Source organism: Mustela nivalis (genome assembly GCF_964662115.1).
Source record: "Mustela nivalis genome assembly, chromosome: 8".
Taxonomy (NCBI): Eukaryota; Metazoa; Chordata; class Mammalia; order Carnivora; family Mustelidae; genus Mustela; species Mustela nivalis.
Genome location: NC_139027.1, coordinates 119,505,550 through 119,522,291, shown reverse-complemented (window position 1 = coordinate 119,522,291; position 16,742 = coordinate 119,505,550). Strand labels below are relative to the sequence as shown.

General features: G+C 43.8%; 2 protein-coding genes and 1 long non-coding RNA gene across 12 annotated transcripts in view; 1 reads left to right on the top strand and 2 right to left on the bottom strand.

Annotated features, from left to right (window-relative positions):
* The window catches only part of EFCAB8 (EF-hand calcium binding domain 8), a gene marked incomplete at its 5' end in the record, with an annotated part of 60,003 nt that extends 58,732 nt beyond the window's left edge, over nucleotides 1-1,271 (bottom strand). For all 6 annotated transcript variants that reach the window (XM_082745923.1, XM_082745925.1, XM_082745927.1 and 3 more), the window contains one exon: nucleotides 1,186-1,271. In XM_082745923.1, the coding sequence (XP_082602049.1) occupies nucleotides 1,186-1,271 (86 nt within the window). The remainder of the gene's footprint in view (nucleotides 1-1,185) is intronic.
* Nucleotides 1,272-1,771: 500 nt separating this feature from the next.
* On the top strand, nucleotides 1,772-9,007 carry LOC309872195. The gene is made up of 2 exons (XR_014315724.1): nucleotides 1,772-1,855; nucleotides 2,235-9,007. It is a non-coding gene; the product is annotated as an uncharacterized lncRNA (long non-coding RNA).
* The window catches only part of MAPRE1 (microtubule associated protein RP/EB family member 1), a 27,875-nt gene continuing 19,254 nt past the window's right edge, over nucleotides 8,122-16,742 (bottom strand). For all 5 annotated transcript variants that reach the window (XM_082745969.1, XM_082745973.1, XM_082745972.1 and 2 more), the window contains exons 5-7: nucleotides 16,182-16,303; nucleotides 11,477-11,629; nucleotides 8,122-9,862 (exon numbers count right to left, since the gene is read on the bottom strand). In XM_082745969.1, the coding sequence (XP_082602095.1) occupies nucleotides 9,806-9,862; nucleotides 11,477-11,629; nucleotides 16,182-16,303 (332 nt within the window). In that variant the 3' untranslated portion in view covers nucleotides 8,122-9,805. The remainder of the gene's footprint in view (nucleotides 9,863-11,476; nucleotides 11,630-16,181; nucleotides 16,304-16,742) is intronic.

Below are 16,742 nucleotides of genomic sequence, written 5' to 3'. Positions count from 1 at the left end.
CCTGCACTAGGCTCCCTGCTTGGTGGGGAGTCTGCTTCTCCCTCTCCTCTGCCCCTCCACTCCACTTGTGCTCTCTCTCAAATAAATAAATAGAATCTCTTTAAAAAATCTTTGTCTTGGGCGCCTGGGTGGCTCAGTTGGTTAAGCGACTGCCTTCAGCTCAGGTCATGATCTTGAAGTACCAGGATCGAGTCCCACATCGGGCTCCCAGCTCTATGGGGAGTCTGCTTCTCTCTCTGACCTTCTCCCATCTCATGCTCTCTCTCACTCTTTCTCTCTCTCTCAAATAAATAAATAAAATCTTAAAAAAAAAAAATCTTTGTTTTTAGGAAATACACACAAGTATTTAAGGCCAAAAAGGGTGCAATGTAACTTATTCTCAAATATTCAACAAATATAATGATAAAGCAAAATTTTCACAATTAGTCAACCTGGACAAATAGGAGTTCTTTATACCACTCTTAAAACTATTTAAATATTTTTGTTTCAAATTACTAAAATTTTCACGAGTGATGTGTCTCACCAAAACACACCTGTGTATGTTCATGGACCAAAACAAGTGGAAAAGTATTGGTTGAGGGCAAGAGACACCCAAGAGAAAAGGTAAGAGTTAAGAAAAAGAAGCAGAGAGAACCACCAGTCCTCTACTGAGAAGTCTAGGGGCACCTGGGTGGCTCAGATGGTTGTGTCTGCCTTTGGCTCAGGTCATGATCCCAGCATCCTGGGATCAAGCCCTGCTTTGGGCTCCCTGCTCAGTGGGGAGCCTGCTTCTCCCTCTCCCACTCCCCTTGCTTGTGCTCTCTCATGAATAAATAAAATCTTAGAAAAAAAAAATTAAATGTCTAGAATTAGAGAACACTTTAAAATCAGGAGAAACCATCCCCACTGGCCTCCATCTACTCCCTCACACTTCCCAGCTCTAGGGGCGCAGCGGAGTGGGGCACACCACAAACCTAGAAACGGCCAGTAGGGGAGCATACTAGGATGGGAAGAGAATCATTGGTTTGTGGAATTAGTGTGTAAGAATTCATAGCGGCAGATGACTTAAACCCAAAGGTAGTTACGGCTGTCCTGGAAACAGCTACGAGATGCCCTCCTATTCAGCCTCTGGTTACAGGCAAATGCATATTAGGACCCACGTGTCCAATCTTTGGGAGACCACTTTCACCCCAAACCCTCACTCACCCTAAACCAGGCTCTTCCCAGGTAACCTTGCTGGCTTTGTTTGACAGAGGTAAATCGGTTTTTGACGTCCATCTCAACTGAGACATCTCGGTGCTGTCCCTGGGTCCCAAGGAGCTCCTCTATGAAGTCACTACGGAACTCCAAGGGCTTCCGCCAGACCACAGAGTCAGCTGGCCACGTTAAGAACTGGGAAAATGAGACATTTCCATGTGCAGAACACCAAATGGAACATCAGAACCCATCGCACAAACTGTACCACACAGCCATCTTTCATCCGTGAGACATTCTCTTTATTGGTAAAGTCGAACTTACAGCAACGACAGGAACTATAGCACGCTCAGACAGGACAGCAGGAGTACAACACGGCCCATGACGGGTATACAGCACAGTGTCCACCTCTCACAGAAACTGTGAAAAAGGCCAGGGGGCCTTATGATAAAGCAGGATTGGCCAAAATCAGAAGGCCAACTGGCCCCCACAGTTGTGACATGGAAGGCACAGCAGCTCTCTACACTGTCCTCTTCATGAGCTCCAGTTCTTTGAAAAGAGGAAGGCCACAAGAGCATAGTGGACGGGAGTCCTTCAATCTAATCTCAGAGAGGCCTGGACCAGACGCAGCATTGTTCAACCTTGGCCCATGGCACAGCACAAGAGGGTGACCTAGTCAAAGGTAAATCTGTTGGGAGGATTTCAACCAGGGATGTGGATTCCAGGTTAAAGATACCCAGGTTAAATCATATTTTGTGACCTAGCTGTTAACCAAAATGTTAATTTTGTTAAACAAGACATTCTCCCCAGATCTATACCACAAAGACAACACCAACATACAAAAAAAAAAAAAAAAAAAAAGTCTGCTCCCATTTCGTCAATAACGGAGATATAATTTTGTCACACTGTAGATTAAGAGTAGTCCAATGAAATGTCATAAAAGGTACAAGTACTTAAATTAGTTTTATTAAACTAGGTATTAACACTAGAAGGATATGCTGGAAAAAAAAGGCTGATGGCTCCACATTTGACTGTTTCCCACTCTTTCCTTCGTTTTCCAGGCCAATGTTACTATTTCTACATACAAGAGTTCCTGCGCTTGTCAATATTTCAACATGAGCCTAAAATATACTAAATTGTCATAATAAATATATTTATCCTTCCCTGAGAAGAAACATGAGAAAAAAAGGGAAATAGTAAGATGCATTCCACTCTTTAGGTAAAGAAGTTCAGAAAACTCTCACCTAAAAACAATAAAAATACGACCCTCAATAACTCAGGTTAAAAGACCAAAACACAAAGCAAAACAAAACCCAAAAAACTAAAAATAGAAGTGGGAAGATGTTCAGAAGTCAAATATCCTAAGGGCGCCTGGGTGGCTCAGTCAGTTAAGCATCCACCTTGGTCTCAGGTCATGATCTCTGGGTCCTGGGATCCTGCCCTGAGTCAGGCTCCCTGCTGAGCCTGCTTTTCCCTCTCCCGCAGCCCCTCCCCCTCCACTCGTGCTCTCTCCTTCTTTCTCTTTCTCAAATAAATAAAATCTTAAAAAAGAAAAAATTAAGTAAGTAACATCTCCTAGATCAACCTCTGCACCTCTGCACAAAAGTAATTCTGGAAAAAAGCTCAAAGTCCTACCTGAGACCAGTTCGAGCATCCCCTGCCAAGCCCAAGGAGATACTGGTCCCTAACAGCAGAGATGCCAGGGCTGCTGCCAGGAGCCAGGGCTGCAGTGACAGATCAAGAAACTGCTCCAGGATGGCATCTCCACTCCTCTCAGCAGCGAGGTCAACAGTGTCCTCTCCAGCTCTACCACTGTGGGTTTTAAAACATCAAAACTTGTATCCTTCTCAGCTTAATGTAATTTTGTCAACAATTTTCAGATGCAACTTGACTGCCAAGAAAAGATGCATTTCCTTTTCAAACATGAAGAAAGAAGAGGTAAGTCAGTGACTACTGGAACTTGAGAGGACCCTGAATATTAATATCAAGATCAAGATCACACCTTTAGTTGATGTCAACTACTCCACCCACCCACATGACGCTTACTTAGAACAATGTTCTTCCTGGGCACATGGGTGGCTTGATCAGTTAAGCATCTGACTGTTGATTTCAGCTCAGGTCATGATCTCATGGGCCATGGGGTAGAGCCCCCATGTTGAGCCCCATGCTCAGTAGGGAGTCTGCTTGGGATTCTGTCCTGCTGCTCCCCCCACCCCACACTCTATAAAATAAATCTTTAACGCAGGTTCAAATGCCAAAGATTTCAAAATACCATGATTCAAGAAAAAAGACAGCTTCTCAGTGTGGTTCGGTAACTACTTACCCACCTCCTCCCCCCAAAAGAAAAACTCTTCTTAAAGACTGGGGGAAAATTTTAAATCACAAAATTAGAAATTCTTAGGAAATGTTTTTAATTATTTTTATTTCATTCAACATTGAATTATTTCTTAACTCAGCCTTTAAATAATTAATAGGGAGGGTGGTGCACACAGAGGCAAGCTGGGATAGCCTACAGCTACCTGTAAAAAACACAAATAATTTATTCCATTCAATCATGCAGAATTTAAATTTTAAACTAAAAACAGCAATCATATGTAATTATACGTTTAATTCTTGCATCGTTTTATAGAAAAACATATACCAAGGGAAAAAAAAGTGGTACTGGGTTAGAAATCTCTGGAATGCTAAAATCCGGATGACCATGAAGTATGACCTTAAAATCACTGCAACTACTTCAAAATATATCAACAGGGCCCCATTATGAGAACAATTAATACAAATGTAATAAAACTACTGGTGAGCAAGCAAGGGAGGAAAGGAACCTGCAGGGCACTCAAGCCTGACTAGGATAACCCATGACAGATCCCAGCGCAGCTCGTGTAGAGTCTTGTACTGCACAGCGATTCAGGGATGGGCGCAGGATAGGCCCCTTGCCCCATGGATTCTCTCTCTGCAGTCTCTGACACCCGTAGCCCACTGAGCAGGAAGCAGATGCTCCTCCTCCTGACCTAAGCATACAGTAGCTTCACTATGTCAGAGTGCCTGTGTCATTCATCTGACTTCGCATCTACATGCAGGGGTTGCATCATCTCAAATCATCACAAGAAGGGGGGAGGATGGGATGCTGACATCCTCTGAGACCACATTCACGGAACAGTACACTGTTCCACTTGCTCTGTTGTTGCTAATCACTGTGCCTAATTTATAAATTATTTTATCATAAATAGGTCTGTATAGGGAAAAAAGGTAGTGTATGAAGGGATCAGTACGAGCTGCAGTTGCAGGCATCCACTGGGAGTCCTGGAAATGTGTCTCCTGCAGATAAGGTGGGACTGCTGTATGAGCAAAGCTCTCCCCGCAGCCTGCAGCCAAACACACATTGAACCATTTGTGACTTCTATCAAAGTTGCTTCTTTCAAACTTTTTTGTTTTTTAATGGAGGCTCCATGCCCAGCATGGAGCTCGATGCAGAGTTTGAACTCAGAACTCTTGAGATCAAGACCTGAACTGAGGGGCACCTGGGTGGCCCAGTCGGTTAGGTGACCAATTCTTGGTCTCGGTTCAGGTCATGATCTCAGGGTTGGGAGAGATGGAGCCTCCGCGTTGGTCTCCGTATCAGGCTCTACACTGGGCATGGAGCCTGCTTGGGATTCTCTCTCTCTCCCTCTGCCCCTTCCTACCTTTCTCTCCCTCTCTTAAACAAACAAACAAAAAAACGACCTGAGCTGAAATCAGGAGTCAGATGCTTAACCAAATGAACTACCCAGGCAACCCTAGAGTCAAAACATTAATTAAAACACAGAAGTTGGGCGTCTGGGTGGCTCAGTCATTAAGTGTCTGCCTTCCACTCAGGTCATGATCTCAGGGTCCTGGGATCAAGCCCCACATCGGGGCTCCCTGCTCCATGAGGAGCCTGCTTCTCCCTCTCCAATGCCCCCTGCTTGTGTTCCCTGTCAAATAAATAAAATCTTAAAACACACACACACACAGAAGTTGTACTTCACAATTTCATTGTGAGAATTTTCTCAAACTTTCAAAGTGTATGTAGCTGATGCTGAGAAACATTGTGCAAAAACAACAGCAACAACATTGTGCTTTTCTCTGAACCAAAGCTGTCCCTCTCCTGATGAAAACTAAGCCCTGGGGCATCATTTGCCAGAACTAGGCACTCCTCCATTCTTTTCCGCTCCAGTATCCTATCAGCTTTTCACAAACCTAAGTAATTCTCTCTGGTCCAAAAAAGATCTTGAGCGAAACCACCCTTGAGCCACTGAGCCCCACTGAGCCAATGAAAAGATGTGCTCTGGAGACCTGGGATACAGGCCTGGAGGAGGACCACGGTCTCAATCACTGGTCCCTGGCCTCCCAACCACAGCACTGACTCCCTCATTCATTTTGGTAAAGATCAGAGGACTCTAGCCACACACTCCTTTTATATATTCAGTCTGCACACTTGTACAGTTTAACCCTGGACTTAATTTAATAGTCTACATTGCAATTTTTTGAGTCACACATTAAGGCTGAATCTTAAAAACTCATCTCTGCTCCCACTGGAAAACTAGGAAGAACCCATAAAGCCAGCTCTGTTAAGACTTACCCAGATGGACTGAATCACACCTACCAACTTCCCAAATCTCATTCTACAACCAGAACTGAAAGTTGAAGACCTCAGTAAAAAGAATGAATTCCTCTTCCTCCTCTTCCTCATGCCTGCACCCAGCTTCTCCCCACCAACAATGCCTGCAGACTGGGGAAAACACTCCAAATAAACCAGGAAAAAGGAGCCTTTTTTTTTTTTTTTTAAATTTTTAAGGTAAGATGTGATGGAACTGCCAACTGCTGACAGATCACTCTGCAACTCTAAATCTCTCTCGATACCATCTACAAAGTTCTAGGCTTTGGTAGCTGACCTGCATTGTGTGAACTCAAAAGTAGGACATCGTCCTAAATTTTACATCAGCACTGATCACAGGCTCGGGTTCCATGTAGTTCAGGACGATTATTTCTACTGCCACACTCTCTGTTGACACCAGCCAGATGTGGGTCACCTGCACTAACCTCATTATGTTCATCAGACTTAAAGCCTGGGTTGTGTTTGTGGACTGTGATGAACTATGGTAAACACCACAAAAGGAGTTCCTTATGCCAAACCTTGTAAAATATTCCTTAAAGAAAAACTTCTCCGGAGTCACTTCGGTTATAGCAAAACTGCTTCCTGTCTACCACATTACATTCTACAGAGTACACCTTGAAATAAATACAAGTTTTTAAATCAATGAATCTGAATTACTGAATCACAACAGAACCTTCATTTCAAGGAAAATGGTGAAATGTGTGGTTAGACTTCAATTTCCCTCAGGAAAAACAGGATGAAAATCATAGTCTGAAAACCTAAAGGAGCTGGACCCCTCTATACCACAACCTAGCTGAAGAGGAAACAATAAAGGAACGTGTTACTTATTTCACAAAGTACCTGAAGCCTATCTTAAGCAGTGCCCTCCTGAATTTTCAGGATACAAAAATTCTGTCCTGAACTTTTCAAAGATCTAGAACTTCTAAAGAAAGTCAGCTGACCTGAAGCACCCATACGGGGCCATCTAACGTTGCGGCTGCTTTTTCTAGCAGCTCATTCTGATGCCAACTAGCAGCACCCAGTGAGCAAGGCACTTCAGCCAACATCATCATCCCCATTTTGCGGTCAGACGAGAGAGATCAATTAGCTCAGAAATCACAAAGTTAGGAGAGACCTGCAAGGACTCAAATCTGATGTTCCCCTGTCAGATTCACACTTGAACTTGCAAGCCAAAGTACAAATCTGGGGGCTACGTCAAGCCCTGGTTGTCTGGGACACAGTAAGGGACACAGTAAAATGCAGATTTTTAATCTTCTGACTTAGAATTTCTGGAGATGGGACTTTAGAAATTTGTCAGTCAAGTTCCCCAGGTGATTCTGAAGCCCATTAGTTTGAGGACTACCAGCCTGAGTGAATCTTAAATCCCAATCCAGCCAGAGGACCCATGTGTTTACCTCTCCTCAAGCAACAGAGAACTCGCCAAGCAAACCAAACAGCTTATTCAAGTTAACTGCACCAATAACCTAACCTGAACTATTCCTACCAAGATTTTATAGGTATCAGCCTAAAGAACAAGGTCGTCAGACTTAGGTCAGAGGTACATACAGATCAGCTTCACTCCTTCCAAAGTAACTTCTCAGTTGGCATCACCCCATAGTATCTTCACCAACTTCATGCACACCTGGAGGCATCTTCTCATAGACTGCCAACACATGGGGTGTCAAATTCCTTTTGAAAGTACACAACATTTCAAGGAAGGTATCGTGCCATTAATTTCTAGAGGAAGTAATGTGGATTTAACCCTAGGCAAAATCATCAAGTTGGGTTTACAGAGCATCCATAATTGTGGCAAGAACCCTAAAAATCATAGAGAAACTACCTCCTACCCCTTATCTTTATTTCATACTGAAAATGGCAGCAAGTCTCCTTTTGAACTCATTTCTTATGGCATAGAATTTTAAAAGGGAGGGGAAAATGACAATTCCAGGTTATTTCATAGATTCAGACTGTGTTCACTGCCTTTGAAACATACTTTCTGGGGGGAAGAAAGTATCTCCCCATGGCATCCAGCAAGCACTGTCCTGCTGTAGTTCTCAGGAGGAATCCACCTGAAAAGGCTTCAAGGCTTCGGGGCCAAGCCTTGGACTTCTCAAAGACCTCTCACAGTAGCATGAAAATGTCTAACTGCAGGAGGCTGAGAAATGTAATGTGAAGAACGGAGAAAAAAGGAACAGGCTTAGAAATAAGTACATTTGAAAAAACAGTGAAAGATTGAAAAGATCACTCTGAATTTAAGAAAGAAGAATCGGTATCTTACCATTTGAACCTAAAAGAATATACTCAGGGCAAGACAAATTTCAGAAGACATGACACTCTTGAAATACAGAATTTTATTTAGAAACTGTTTAAAGTAGAAAAAAACCCTGTCAAGAAAGACCAGGTGGAAAATGGGTTCCCAATAAAATGGAATTTTAGGGCAACAAAAGTCTAAAAGGCCACAAAAGAGAAATAGCACCACTGTTATTTGAACAATGGCTAGTTACTTGCATTTTTTTGGCATTGTTAATCACTGAATCTGGGTTTTCCTCTGAATTCCACACAGAGCATGCACTACACAACAATTTTATCATAAAATATCTGCTTTCTACACACATTTTAGGACAAGCTACCACCAGGAACAAATCAATACAAATACATCAGGGGCTGAACAATCTCAGTAGTGGGTGACACACATTTTGCAGAATTCTGCCAAACAAAGGAACTGAATAGGCCAGGGGCAAAGCAAATGAGGAAGAGTTAAGGAATGAAATATTTTAAATATTAATAATTAATTCAGACACGGTACTGTATCTTCTGCAAAAGAAAATTAACATTTAGTAACACACTAACGAATTTTATCTCCAAAGAGATTAGTGCACTGGCAAAGTATTCCGATAACAGTGGAGGGCGGTGGACAGCAGGTACCGAGAATACCCAGCCTTGCAGATCCCAAGGTAGCGATGGCCTTCACTGGTCACTCCCTTTGCCAGAGGTCCAGAAAGAACTTGCAGCGTGACCACTTGCCTGCTGAACTTACACTCTAAGCAGCAAACTTTAAGGAGCCAAAGAGGAGTCCCCAGTGGGCGAGGGGAGCAGAGAAGAGAAACATGTTCAATGTAAACTTAAAAGACAGTAAAATGGGACATGACCCGCATTCAAATCCCAGAGATGTGGGCAAGTCCCCAAAAGTAGTTGTTAGATTTAAAAACTGGACACACCTCATCTCCCAAAAAACACAATACATAGAAATTTCAGGGGTAACTGGAAAAATTGTCAGAGAAATGTTCAATGAAATTCAAGCTCTTCGACTCCAACATCTCAGGGCTGAAACACACCCTCTATTCATCCAGGCAACAATGCCTCTTGCTTCTTAGAGCAGGGATACTATTGGTCAAGGACACCAAATGGCTTTACAGAGCAACTTTTTAAACTCTCCTTTCGGGCCAAGGTCTAGGCCTTTGAGGATTCAAGCAACCCTGCAAGGCCTATGAACAGCAGATTCCAAAGGTCCAGAGGTCTGGCCCTTCCTTCCCAGACACAATGTCAAACACGAAAATGTCCTGTCATGTTACATTTTCTATTTTGAAATACGGAAGCATATTTTAAATACTCTTAAGGCATTTATTTATTAAAACGTTCTCTGCCAAGATTTCACATTAGCTTAAAATTCAAATCAGTCTTTACATTTCTCTGAGGTCTCCACCTCAGTGTATCACATAAAAACACCTTCTCCAGCAATCAGTGTTACCAGCGTCCACTCGGTAAGCCCCATGGTCAGCCTCTTTGTTCCCCAGGTGACCCAACTAGATGTTAATACTGCTCTGCTACAGGGTAAAAGCTCCTAACTCAAACTCATTGGAAATGGGGTGAAACTTCTGCAAAGTGCACTTTAAGAAGAGGTACTGTTTGCTCATGAAAAGAAACCAGTGAGTCCTCTAAGAATAATAAAAGGGGGTATTTTACAGTTAAGCACATGATTTGGAGTGAAGAATTCGGATGTTGCTCTGCTGGTCCAGGCTGTTAGTACTCTTCTTGTTCCTCCTGTGGGCCCCCTTCATCAGGTATCACAAAGCCTTCCTAAAATGGGAAAATGAGAGGGAAAAGCTATTACTCAGTACCAAATGAAGGATCAGTTTCTACCGTAGCACCACTTTCCTCGTATTTACAGCCTCTCAAAGTCAACGGCTCTTCCTATCTCTACCGCACATTTGATATTTACTAGCACAAGGCCACGTGACCACCACTTTATTAGACAGTGGAAACACATCTCACAAAAGGCAAAAACTAAGCATAAACTTATCTTCAAAAGTGGATTTCTTAATTATGTCGATTATGGTGATGATTTCACACATCAAGTTGTACTTAAATAGGTACAGTTCATTACATCATTACGTCAATCAATAAGGTTGTTTTAAAAAAGAAAATAAACCCTCAAAAACCCCTGAAGTCATCACAAAAGTTTCATACCACACAATCTCCTTGCAATAAGCTGTCTACAGAGCCAACTTTTCTTTACACCTTCCTCTGATGGCACTTAAGGACCATGCATGCCACTGTGGGTATTGTGGGTTTACCCAAAACACTCATAATCCCACAGTAGTTGCCAACACTGATCCAACATTAATGGTACAGGACACAGCCGATTTGCAGCTTCCACCTCACAACACACTCTAGGGCATTCTGGCATGTGATAACGGCTACAGCACCATAAAAATCAGAATTCCCCTTTGACCACCATGGTTTTTTTCTTCAACTAAATCTCTACAGCTGAATTTACTTAAGATAGAACGCCACTAAAATAATACTCAGACTAGACCAAGGACCCCTATATCTTCATCATCTTTGTTTCACTGCAGCTGGCAAAGAGCAAGCCCAGAATAAGGATTTACTGAACAAAGTACCATCTTTTCAGTCATCTGTCTTCATCCCCCGAAATTCATTTGCATATTTAGAGAACAGTGTTAACGACAATATCAATATTTCCTTATATTTGCATACTGTCAAGCATACTATAAAACACTTATACACTGTAACTTGATCCTATAGACCTTACTAGGTGTGCAGATTTATAAATAAGCAAAGCCACTAAACAATGGGCATAGCAAGATACCAAATCCGAAATGTAGGGGAAAATCAGTCTTCCCTGATCAGCTAGCATGTTATGATTAATATCAGCAGATTCAGCTGTGTAATAATACACATGGATCCCAAGACCATAAAGTACTGAGAGGAAATGGGAACCAGGCACACTCCAGGGCAGGAGGAACAAAGACACAATCCGACAACTACGGGCAGGGGACATCAAAAAAGGCCATAAGCGTGGTTCCCAGGTAATGCCAGGGGGCCTGATAAAATGGAGCTGAGAGGTCTAAGTTGCAGGGGGTGGAGTGGGGATGGTGGGGTTAAGAGCATTTTGTGGCACTCATCACCAATCAGCGGCCATAAACCACAGAATCTGGGCAAGCCAGCCATCTCCTTGTCCTATTCCTACCTCAAAGGCTCACAGACCTCAAGGCAGAGGCTGAGGCTGAGCAGAGATGACCTCTGAATGACTCTGAGAGGTCAAAGTCTTTTGATGAATTGCTATCCTGGAACAGGACAAGCACTAGCACTGAGTTTGCTGAAAACAACCAGATAAAATTAACTTTATCTGGAAAAATGGCAAGAAGAAATCCTGGTGTCAACACGTACATCTGTGGCATAGAGAATGTCCACGATCCTCTGCAATACAGGGTTGTTCTCCCCCTCGTTCTCCTGGCAAATCAATTCAATGTTCCTTAGCTTTCCAAAGTAGAAATCTCTTTCTTTCTCCAAGTCTTCGACAGTAAGTTTCAATACGTTGACCTGCATAAGACATTGGAAAGGGTGAGATACTCAGCATTTACATACCAATAACATATCAGACAAACCGCTAAGCCAAACGAAGACGTGGTCTTCCATCACACTAACATGGATCAAAACCCATTTCTGTTTAGTATCAATTTGGATACATTGGGTAACAGGTTATTAGAAGAAATTTCATGGTTTTCTTTTCCCTTTTTTTAAACGTGGCTACTAGAAAATTTTAAATTATGTATGTGCCTCACATTTCTGGTTTGCGTTCTATTCCTCTTGAACAGTACTGCTCGAGTACAGGTTGGGGCCACAGGGAAGGCCGAGCTAGGAAAACAAAGGTGCAGATACTGAGCGCAATTCAGGCAGCAGGGAATTTTGAGAGCCAGAAGGGCACCACAGACATCATCATCTAGTCCAACCTTCTGAACCAGCTGCAAAAACTGAAGCAAACAGCTGCTTTAGCTCCTCCATGGCCTCACAAGGAAGCCAGAGATAGCCAAAGGGATCAAGTCCTATCGGAGGGTGGAAGAAAACTCCTCTTCATAAGCTGCAGTCAAGAAGTATCCAGAGATGGAGTTCAGAACCACCAGGACCATTCTGTCATCATCAAAGGCTTGAAGAGACCAAACCAGAATCAAGGTTCTAAACAGACTTTCAGGGACACCTGGGTGGCTCAGTCATTAAGCGTCTGCCTTCAGTTCGGGTCCTGGGGTCCCGGGATCAAGCCCCCCATCGGGCTCCCTGCTAAGCAGTAAGTCTGCTTCTCCCTCTCCCACTCCCCCCCTGCTTGTGTTCCCTCTCTCGCTCTCTCTGTCAAATGAATGGATAAAATCTTTAAAAAAGAAAAAAACTGAGAATTTCAATGAAATAAATATAATATAAATAATTAAACAACCATGTATAGAAATAAACTATCAGCCACAAAGTGGAGTATGAGACAGGATAAAAGATAGAAGGGCAAGACTGGAGCACCTGGGTGGCTCAGTCAGTTTAAGAGTCAGACTCTTGATTTCAGCTCAGGTCATGGTCTCAGGGTGAGATCGAGCCCTGCATCAGGCTCTGCGAGGAAACCACTTCAGATCCTCTTTCTCCCTCTGCCCCTCCCCGAGCTCACCCTAAAATAAATTAATCTTTTAAAAAGGGGGAAGAGGGAGAGAGCTGACCAACCCCAGCAATAGGAATCTGCCTTAAATCTTGAGTTCTAAGAACCAAGAGCCAGGGAAGAGGCCTACTAATCACATTAGTGACTTGGGAGTAAAGGGAAGTCAAAAGTTATGCTACACTTTGGAGTCCATCACTCAAGGTTCACTAGTGCCTTCCTCACAAACCCACTCCAATTTCCTTGGCCTACACATCATCAAGGGCACCAGAACTCAGCCTTCTGGGCCCCACTGAGGGGCCAAAGCAGGCTTCCTCCATGATATCATTCAATTAGATATATCCACAAGAGGGGCACCTGGGTGGCTCAGTGGGTTAAGCCTCTGCCTTCAGCTCAGGTCATGATCTCGGGGTCCTGGGATCGAGGCCCCACATCGGGCTCTCTGCTCAGCAGGGAGCCTGCTTCCCCTCCTCTCTCTCTGCCTGCCTCTCTGCCTACTTGTGATCTCTGTCAAATAAATAAATAAAAATCTAAAAAAAAAAAATTATATATATCTATATCTATATCTCCACAAGAAACAGAGAGTATACACTGAAAGTCACTGGCTTTCGCTGCCCATTCCTTTAAATGCTTACCTAGGAGATTGTTAAAACTCTGTGGCTAGTAATCAATGCCAATGCCACTCTTAAACCTTCTCTTGTAGTAAAGTAATAGCTATAACCTAGAAAACCTAAGGAGAATGCTTTGGACCTGCACAGGCCAACAGAGTAGCTAGGAGCCTCAAGTGGCTATCTGGGTACTTGAAATGTGGCCAATGCAATTGAGACAGGCGGCAAATATTAAATACATACAAATACACACTGGATTTCAAAAACCTAGTACTGTCTTCAAGCATAAAGTATCTCACTGACGTTAACTTGTATTGGTTACATGTTAAAATGGTAATACTTTGGATACATTGGGTAATGGGTTATTAGAAGAAATTTCATGTTTTTCTTTTCCCTTTTTTTAAACGTGGCTACTAGAAATTTTAAAATTATGTATGAGCCTCACATTTCTGGTTTGCATTCTATTTCTCTTGAACAGTACTGCTCTGGACTCAAATCAACTCAAAGTAAACTCCAGGATGCCTTAAGAATGCAGAACTGCTGCATGAGGTAATCCATGTAGAATACACCGCTGTCCTCTTGCCCTAAGAAGCTGGTCTGGCTCTATTTCCCACATCATTTACGTCTCCCAGACCTCCACACCTCTGTCAAAGGCCACAAATTCAAATACTTCCAAGAGGCCAGACAGACCAGGTAAAAGAGCCAAGGGAGTTAGTAACAGGGTGTTACAGATAAGGACCCCGGCAGCCTGTAGAAAACCTAAAAAAAAAAAAAAAAAAAACTCCTTCATATTAACAAAAAACAAAAAAAAAAAGGAACGCCTGCGCGAGCCTCAGTACTCTGGAGACAGGGCTTGGGCAGCTGACTCCACCCTCCGGGTAAGTCATTTTAACCTCCCCAGGCACATTGTCCCTATCTGTGAGACCTCACAGGGCTAATGCAGAAGTGAAGTACTCACTAGAACAAGGGCAAACCACTCTAAAAATGTCCATTATTTTTGTTTTTATTATTAACATTTGTAAAGACAATCTGACTCGTGTGAACTTTTTAAAAAAGACACTCCAGAATCTATTTTGCTCTATCAAGACCATGGACAAGAACCATAATAATCACAATTGCTTTTTATCCACAGCCATTTTCCTCTTTTATCCCAAATGCCATTCCAGGGACCTGACATAACATCAGCTCAACTACTATGAGAAAAGTAAGTCACAACACAACACAGTAAGTTCAGAGAGGTTAACTGACTTGCCCCCCAAGTAGAAGCAACAGAGCCAGAAAAATCCCCAAATCTATACAACCCAAAACCTGTGCCCCACCACACAGGACATTAGCTGTGCCAAGAGCAGCAGTCCCACAGAATCCGCTGCATCTTCTCCTCTAGAGTACAAGAAGCCCGGGCTGGCCACCCAGCCCCCTATGCTTCCTGTGCACATCCTTGCCTAGAAACCGACAGTTACAGTGCAGTCTCCTTACTCTCCAGGATTTCCGTACTTCATTCACAGTGACAGTCCCCAGAGGGTACTCAAGGCAGCCACACTAATGGGGATGGTGGCCCAGATAAGGTACCTTAACATCAGCACCTAGAAGCACAGGGCACACACAAATCAAAAGACTGAAAAAGGGGGCGCCTGGGTGGCTCGGTGGGTTAGGGCTTCTGCCTTCAGCTCGGGTCATGATCCCAGGGTCCTGGGATTGAGCCCCGCCGTCGGGCTCTCTGCTTGGCGGGGAGCCTGCTTCCTCCTCTCTCTCTGCCTGCCTCTCTGCCTACTTGTGATCTTTGTCTATCAAATAAAGAAATAAAAAATCTTTTAAAAAGACTGAAAAAAAACAAAAAAAACACAGGGGCGCCTGGGTGGTTCAGTGGGTTAAGCCTCGGCCTTCAGCTCAGGTCATGGTCTCAGGGTTCTGGGATGGAACCCTGCATCGGGCTCTCTGCTCAGCAGGGAGCCAGCTCCCCCCGCTACCCCACCCCGGTTATGGTCTCTATCTGTCAAATAAATAAATCTTTAAAACAAACAAAGAAACAACAACAAAAAAGAAACAAACAAATATCGTCTCTGGGCAGGCTCTTAGGTCCTGATCTCCTAGGAGCAGGGCTAGGGTCATGAGAGGTTCCAGGTTCAAGTGAGGCCACTGCCCCTAGGTTTTAGGACTTGGCTTTCAGGAAAGTGAAAGGATTCAATTCCAAACACACAGGAATCATAGAGCATCCTTGATTTTAAAACTGGAATTAATAAAGAAAATCACCCAAAAGCAAACAAACAAAACTATAAGGGTTGGTGAAAAAATGTCTAAGTCTAAATTTTGTTCAGATCCAGAGACCTCTGCTAAGTACCTTCAGGATATTTAATCCTGAAGCATACATTCCAAATCACAGAACAAATAAGAACAGAAGAGTTTTCCACACCAGTTCCACTCTAACTTAGATCTCTAGTGACCCAGGATTTCAGCACAGACACCACAGAATCTTTTTTACTATTTAGAAAGAAACTCTCCTTTATCTTCTGTCGGAGCCAAAATTCAAGAGACACTCTGTGAATCCCACAGAACGCTGAGAGGTGTTCCGGAGATCTTCAACACGGTTCTACTATACAGGCAGGTTTCCAGAGACACTGGCTTCTGTCACACTAACACATCTTAGACACGCCCGATCCCACTCTTCTACCCACACCCCCACACTCCCAGTTCCCACACAGCACCCAAAGTGCTCACAACTCACGCCGAGGACTGCTTCAGCAGGGGGACAAGGCAGGCCTTCCTCCAAGAACACAGACAAGCCTCCCCCTGGTCAGGGCTGCCCAGCACCTTTACTCCTGAAGCGACTCCTGTCTCGGACAGAGGCGGTGCCTACCTGCTGCATCAGTTCGGCTGCTTCGTCATCCCCGTTGCCCACACCAGGGTTCTTTCGCACCACACCCGGGCCAGTCTTAGGGGTTGCAGTAGTTCTGTGTGTTGCAATGGGCCTCTGTGGAGCTGAGAGAGCAGCAGAGCTTTTTTTAAGAAGAGAAACTTCAAGATAAAATACCCACCAGACAAGAGGAGCCTGTGACCAACGGCCCTCCACAGCTGTGCTGTGCAGGGACCCAATGTAGAGAGCCCAGCATGCAAGACCACACTCCCGTGTCTGCCCAGAACGGTTTCTATGGCAGCAGAGTTAGGTACCAATTTTAGCCACCATCTTTTGTTCTGGGAAGGAGTCCCTCTATGAGGTCTTTTTTCTGCTGGGGTAAAGAGCACTATCATCTGAAAGCAACACAGTCCTTCTGGCACACACCAACAATCTACCTTAACCTAGCTCCAACCAAATCCACACAGAGGGTAACTTCGTGGAGCAAAGACAAATTTCATGCCAGGAGTGGGCTCACAGTCCCAGCTGCTGCCGGGTGCCCAACGTCTCCCATCTGGAAAATAA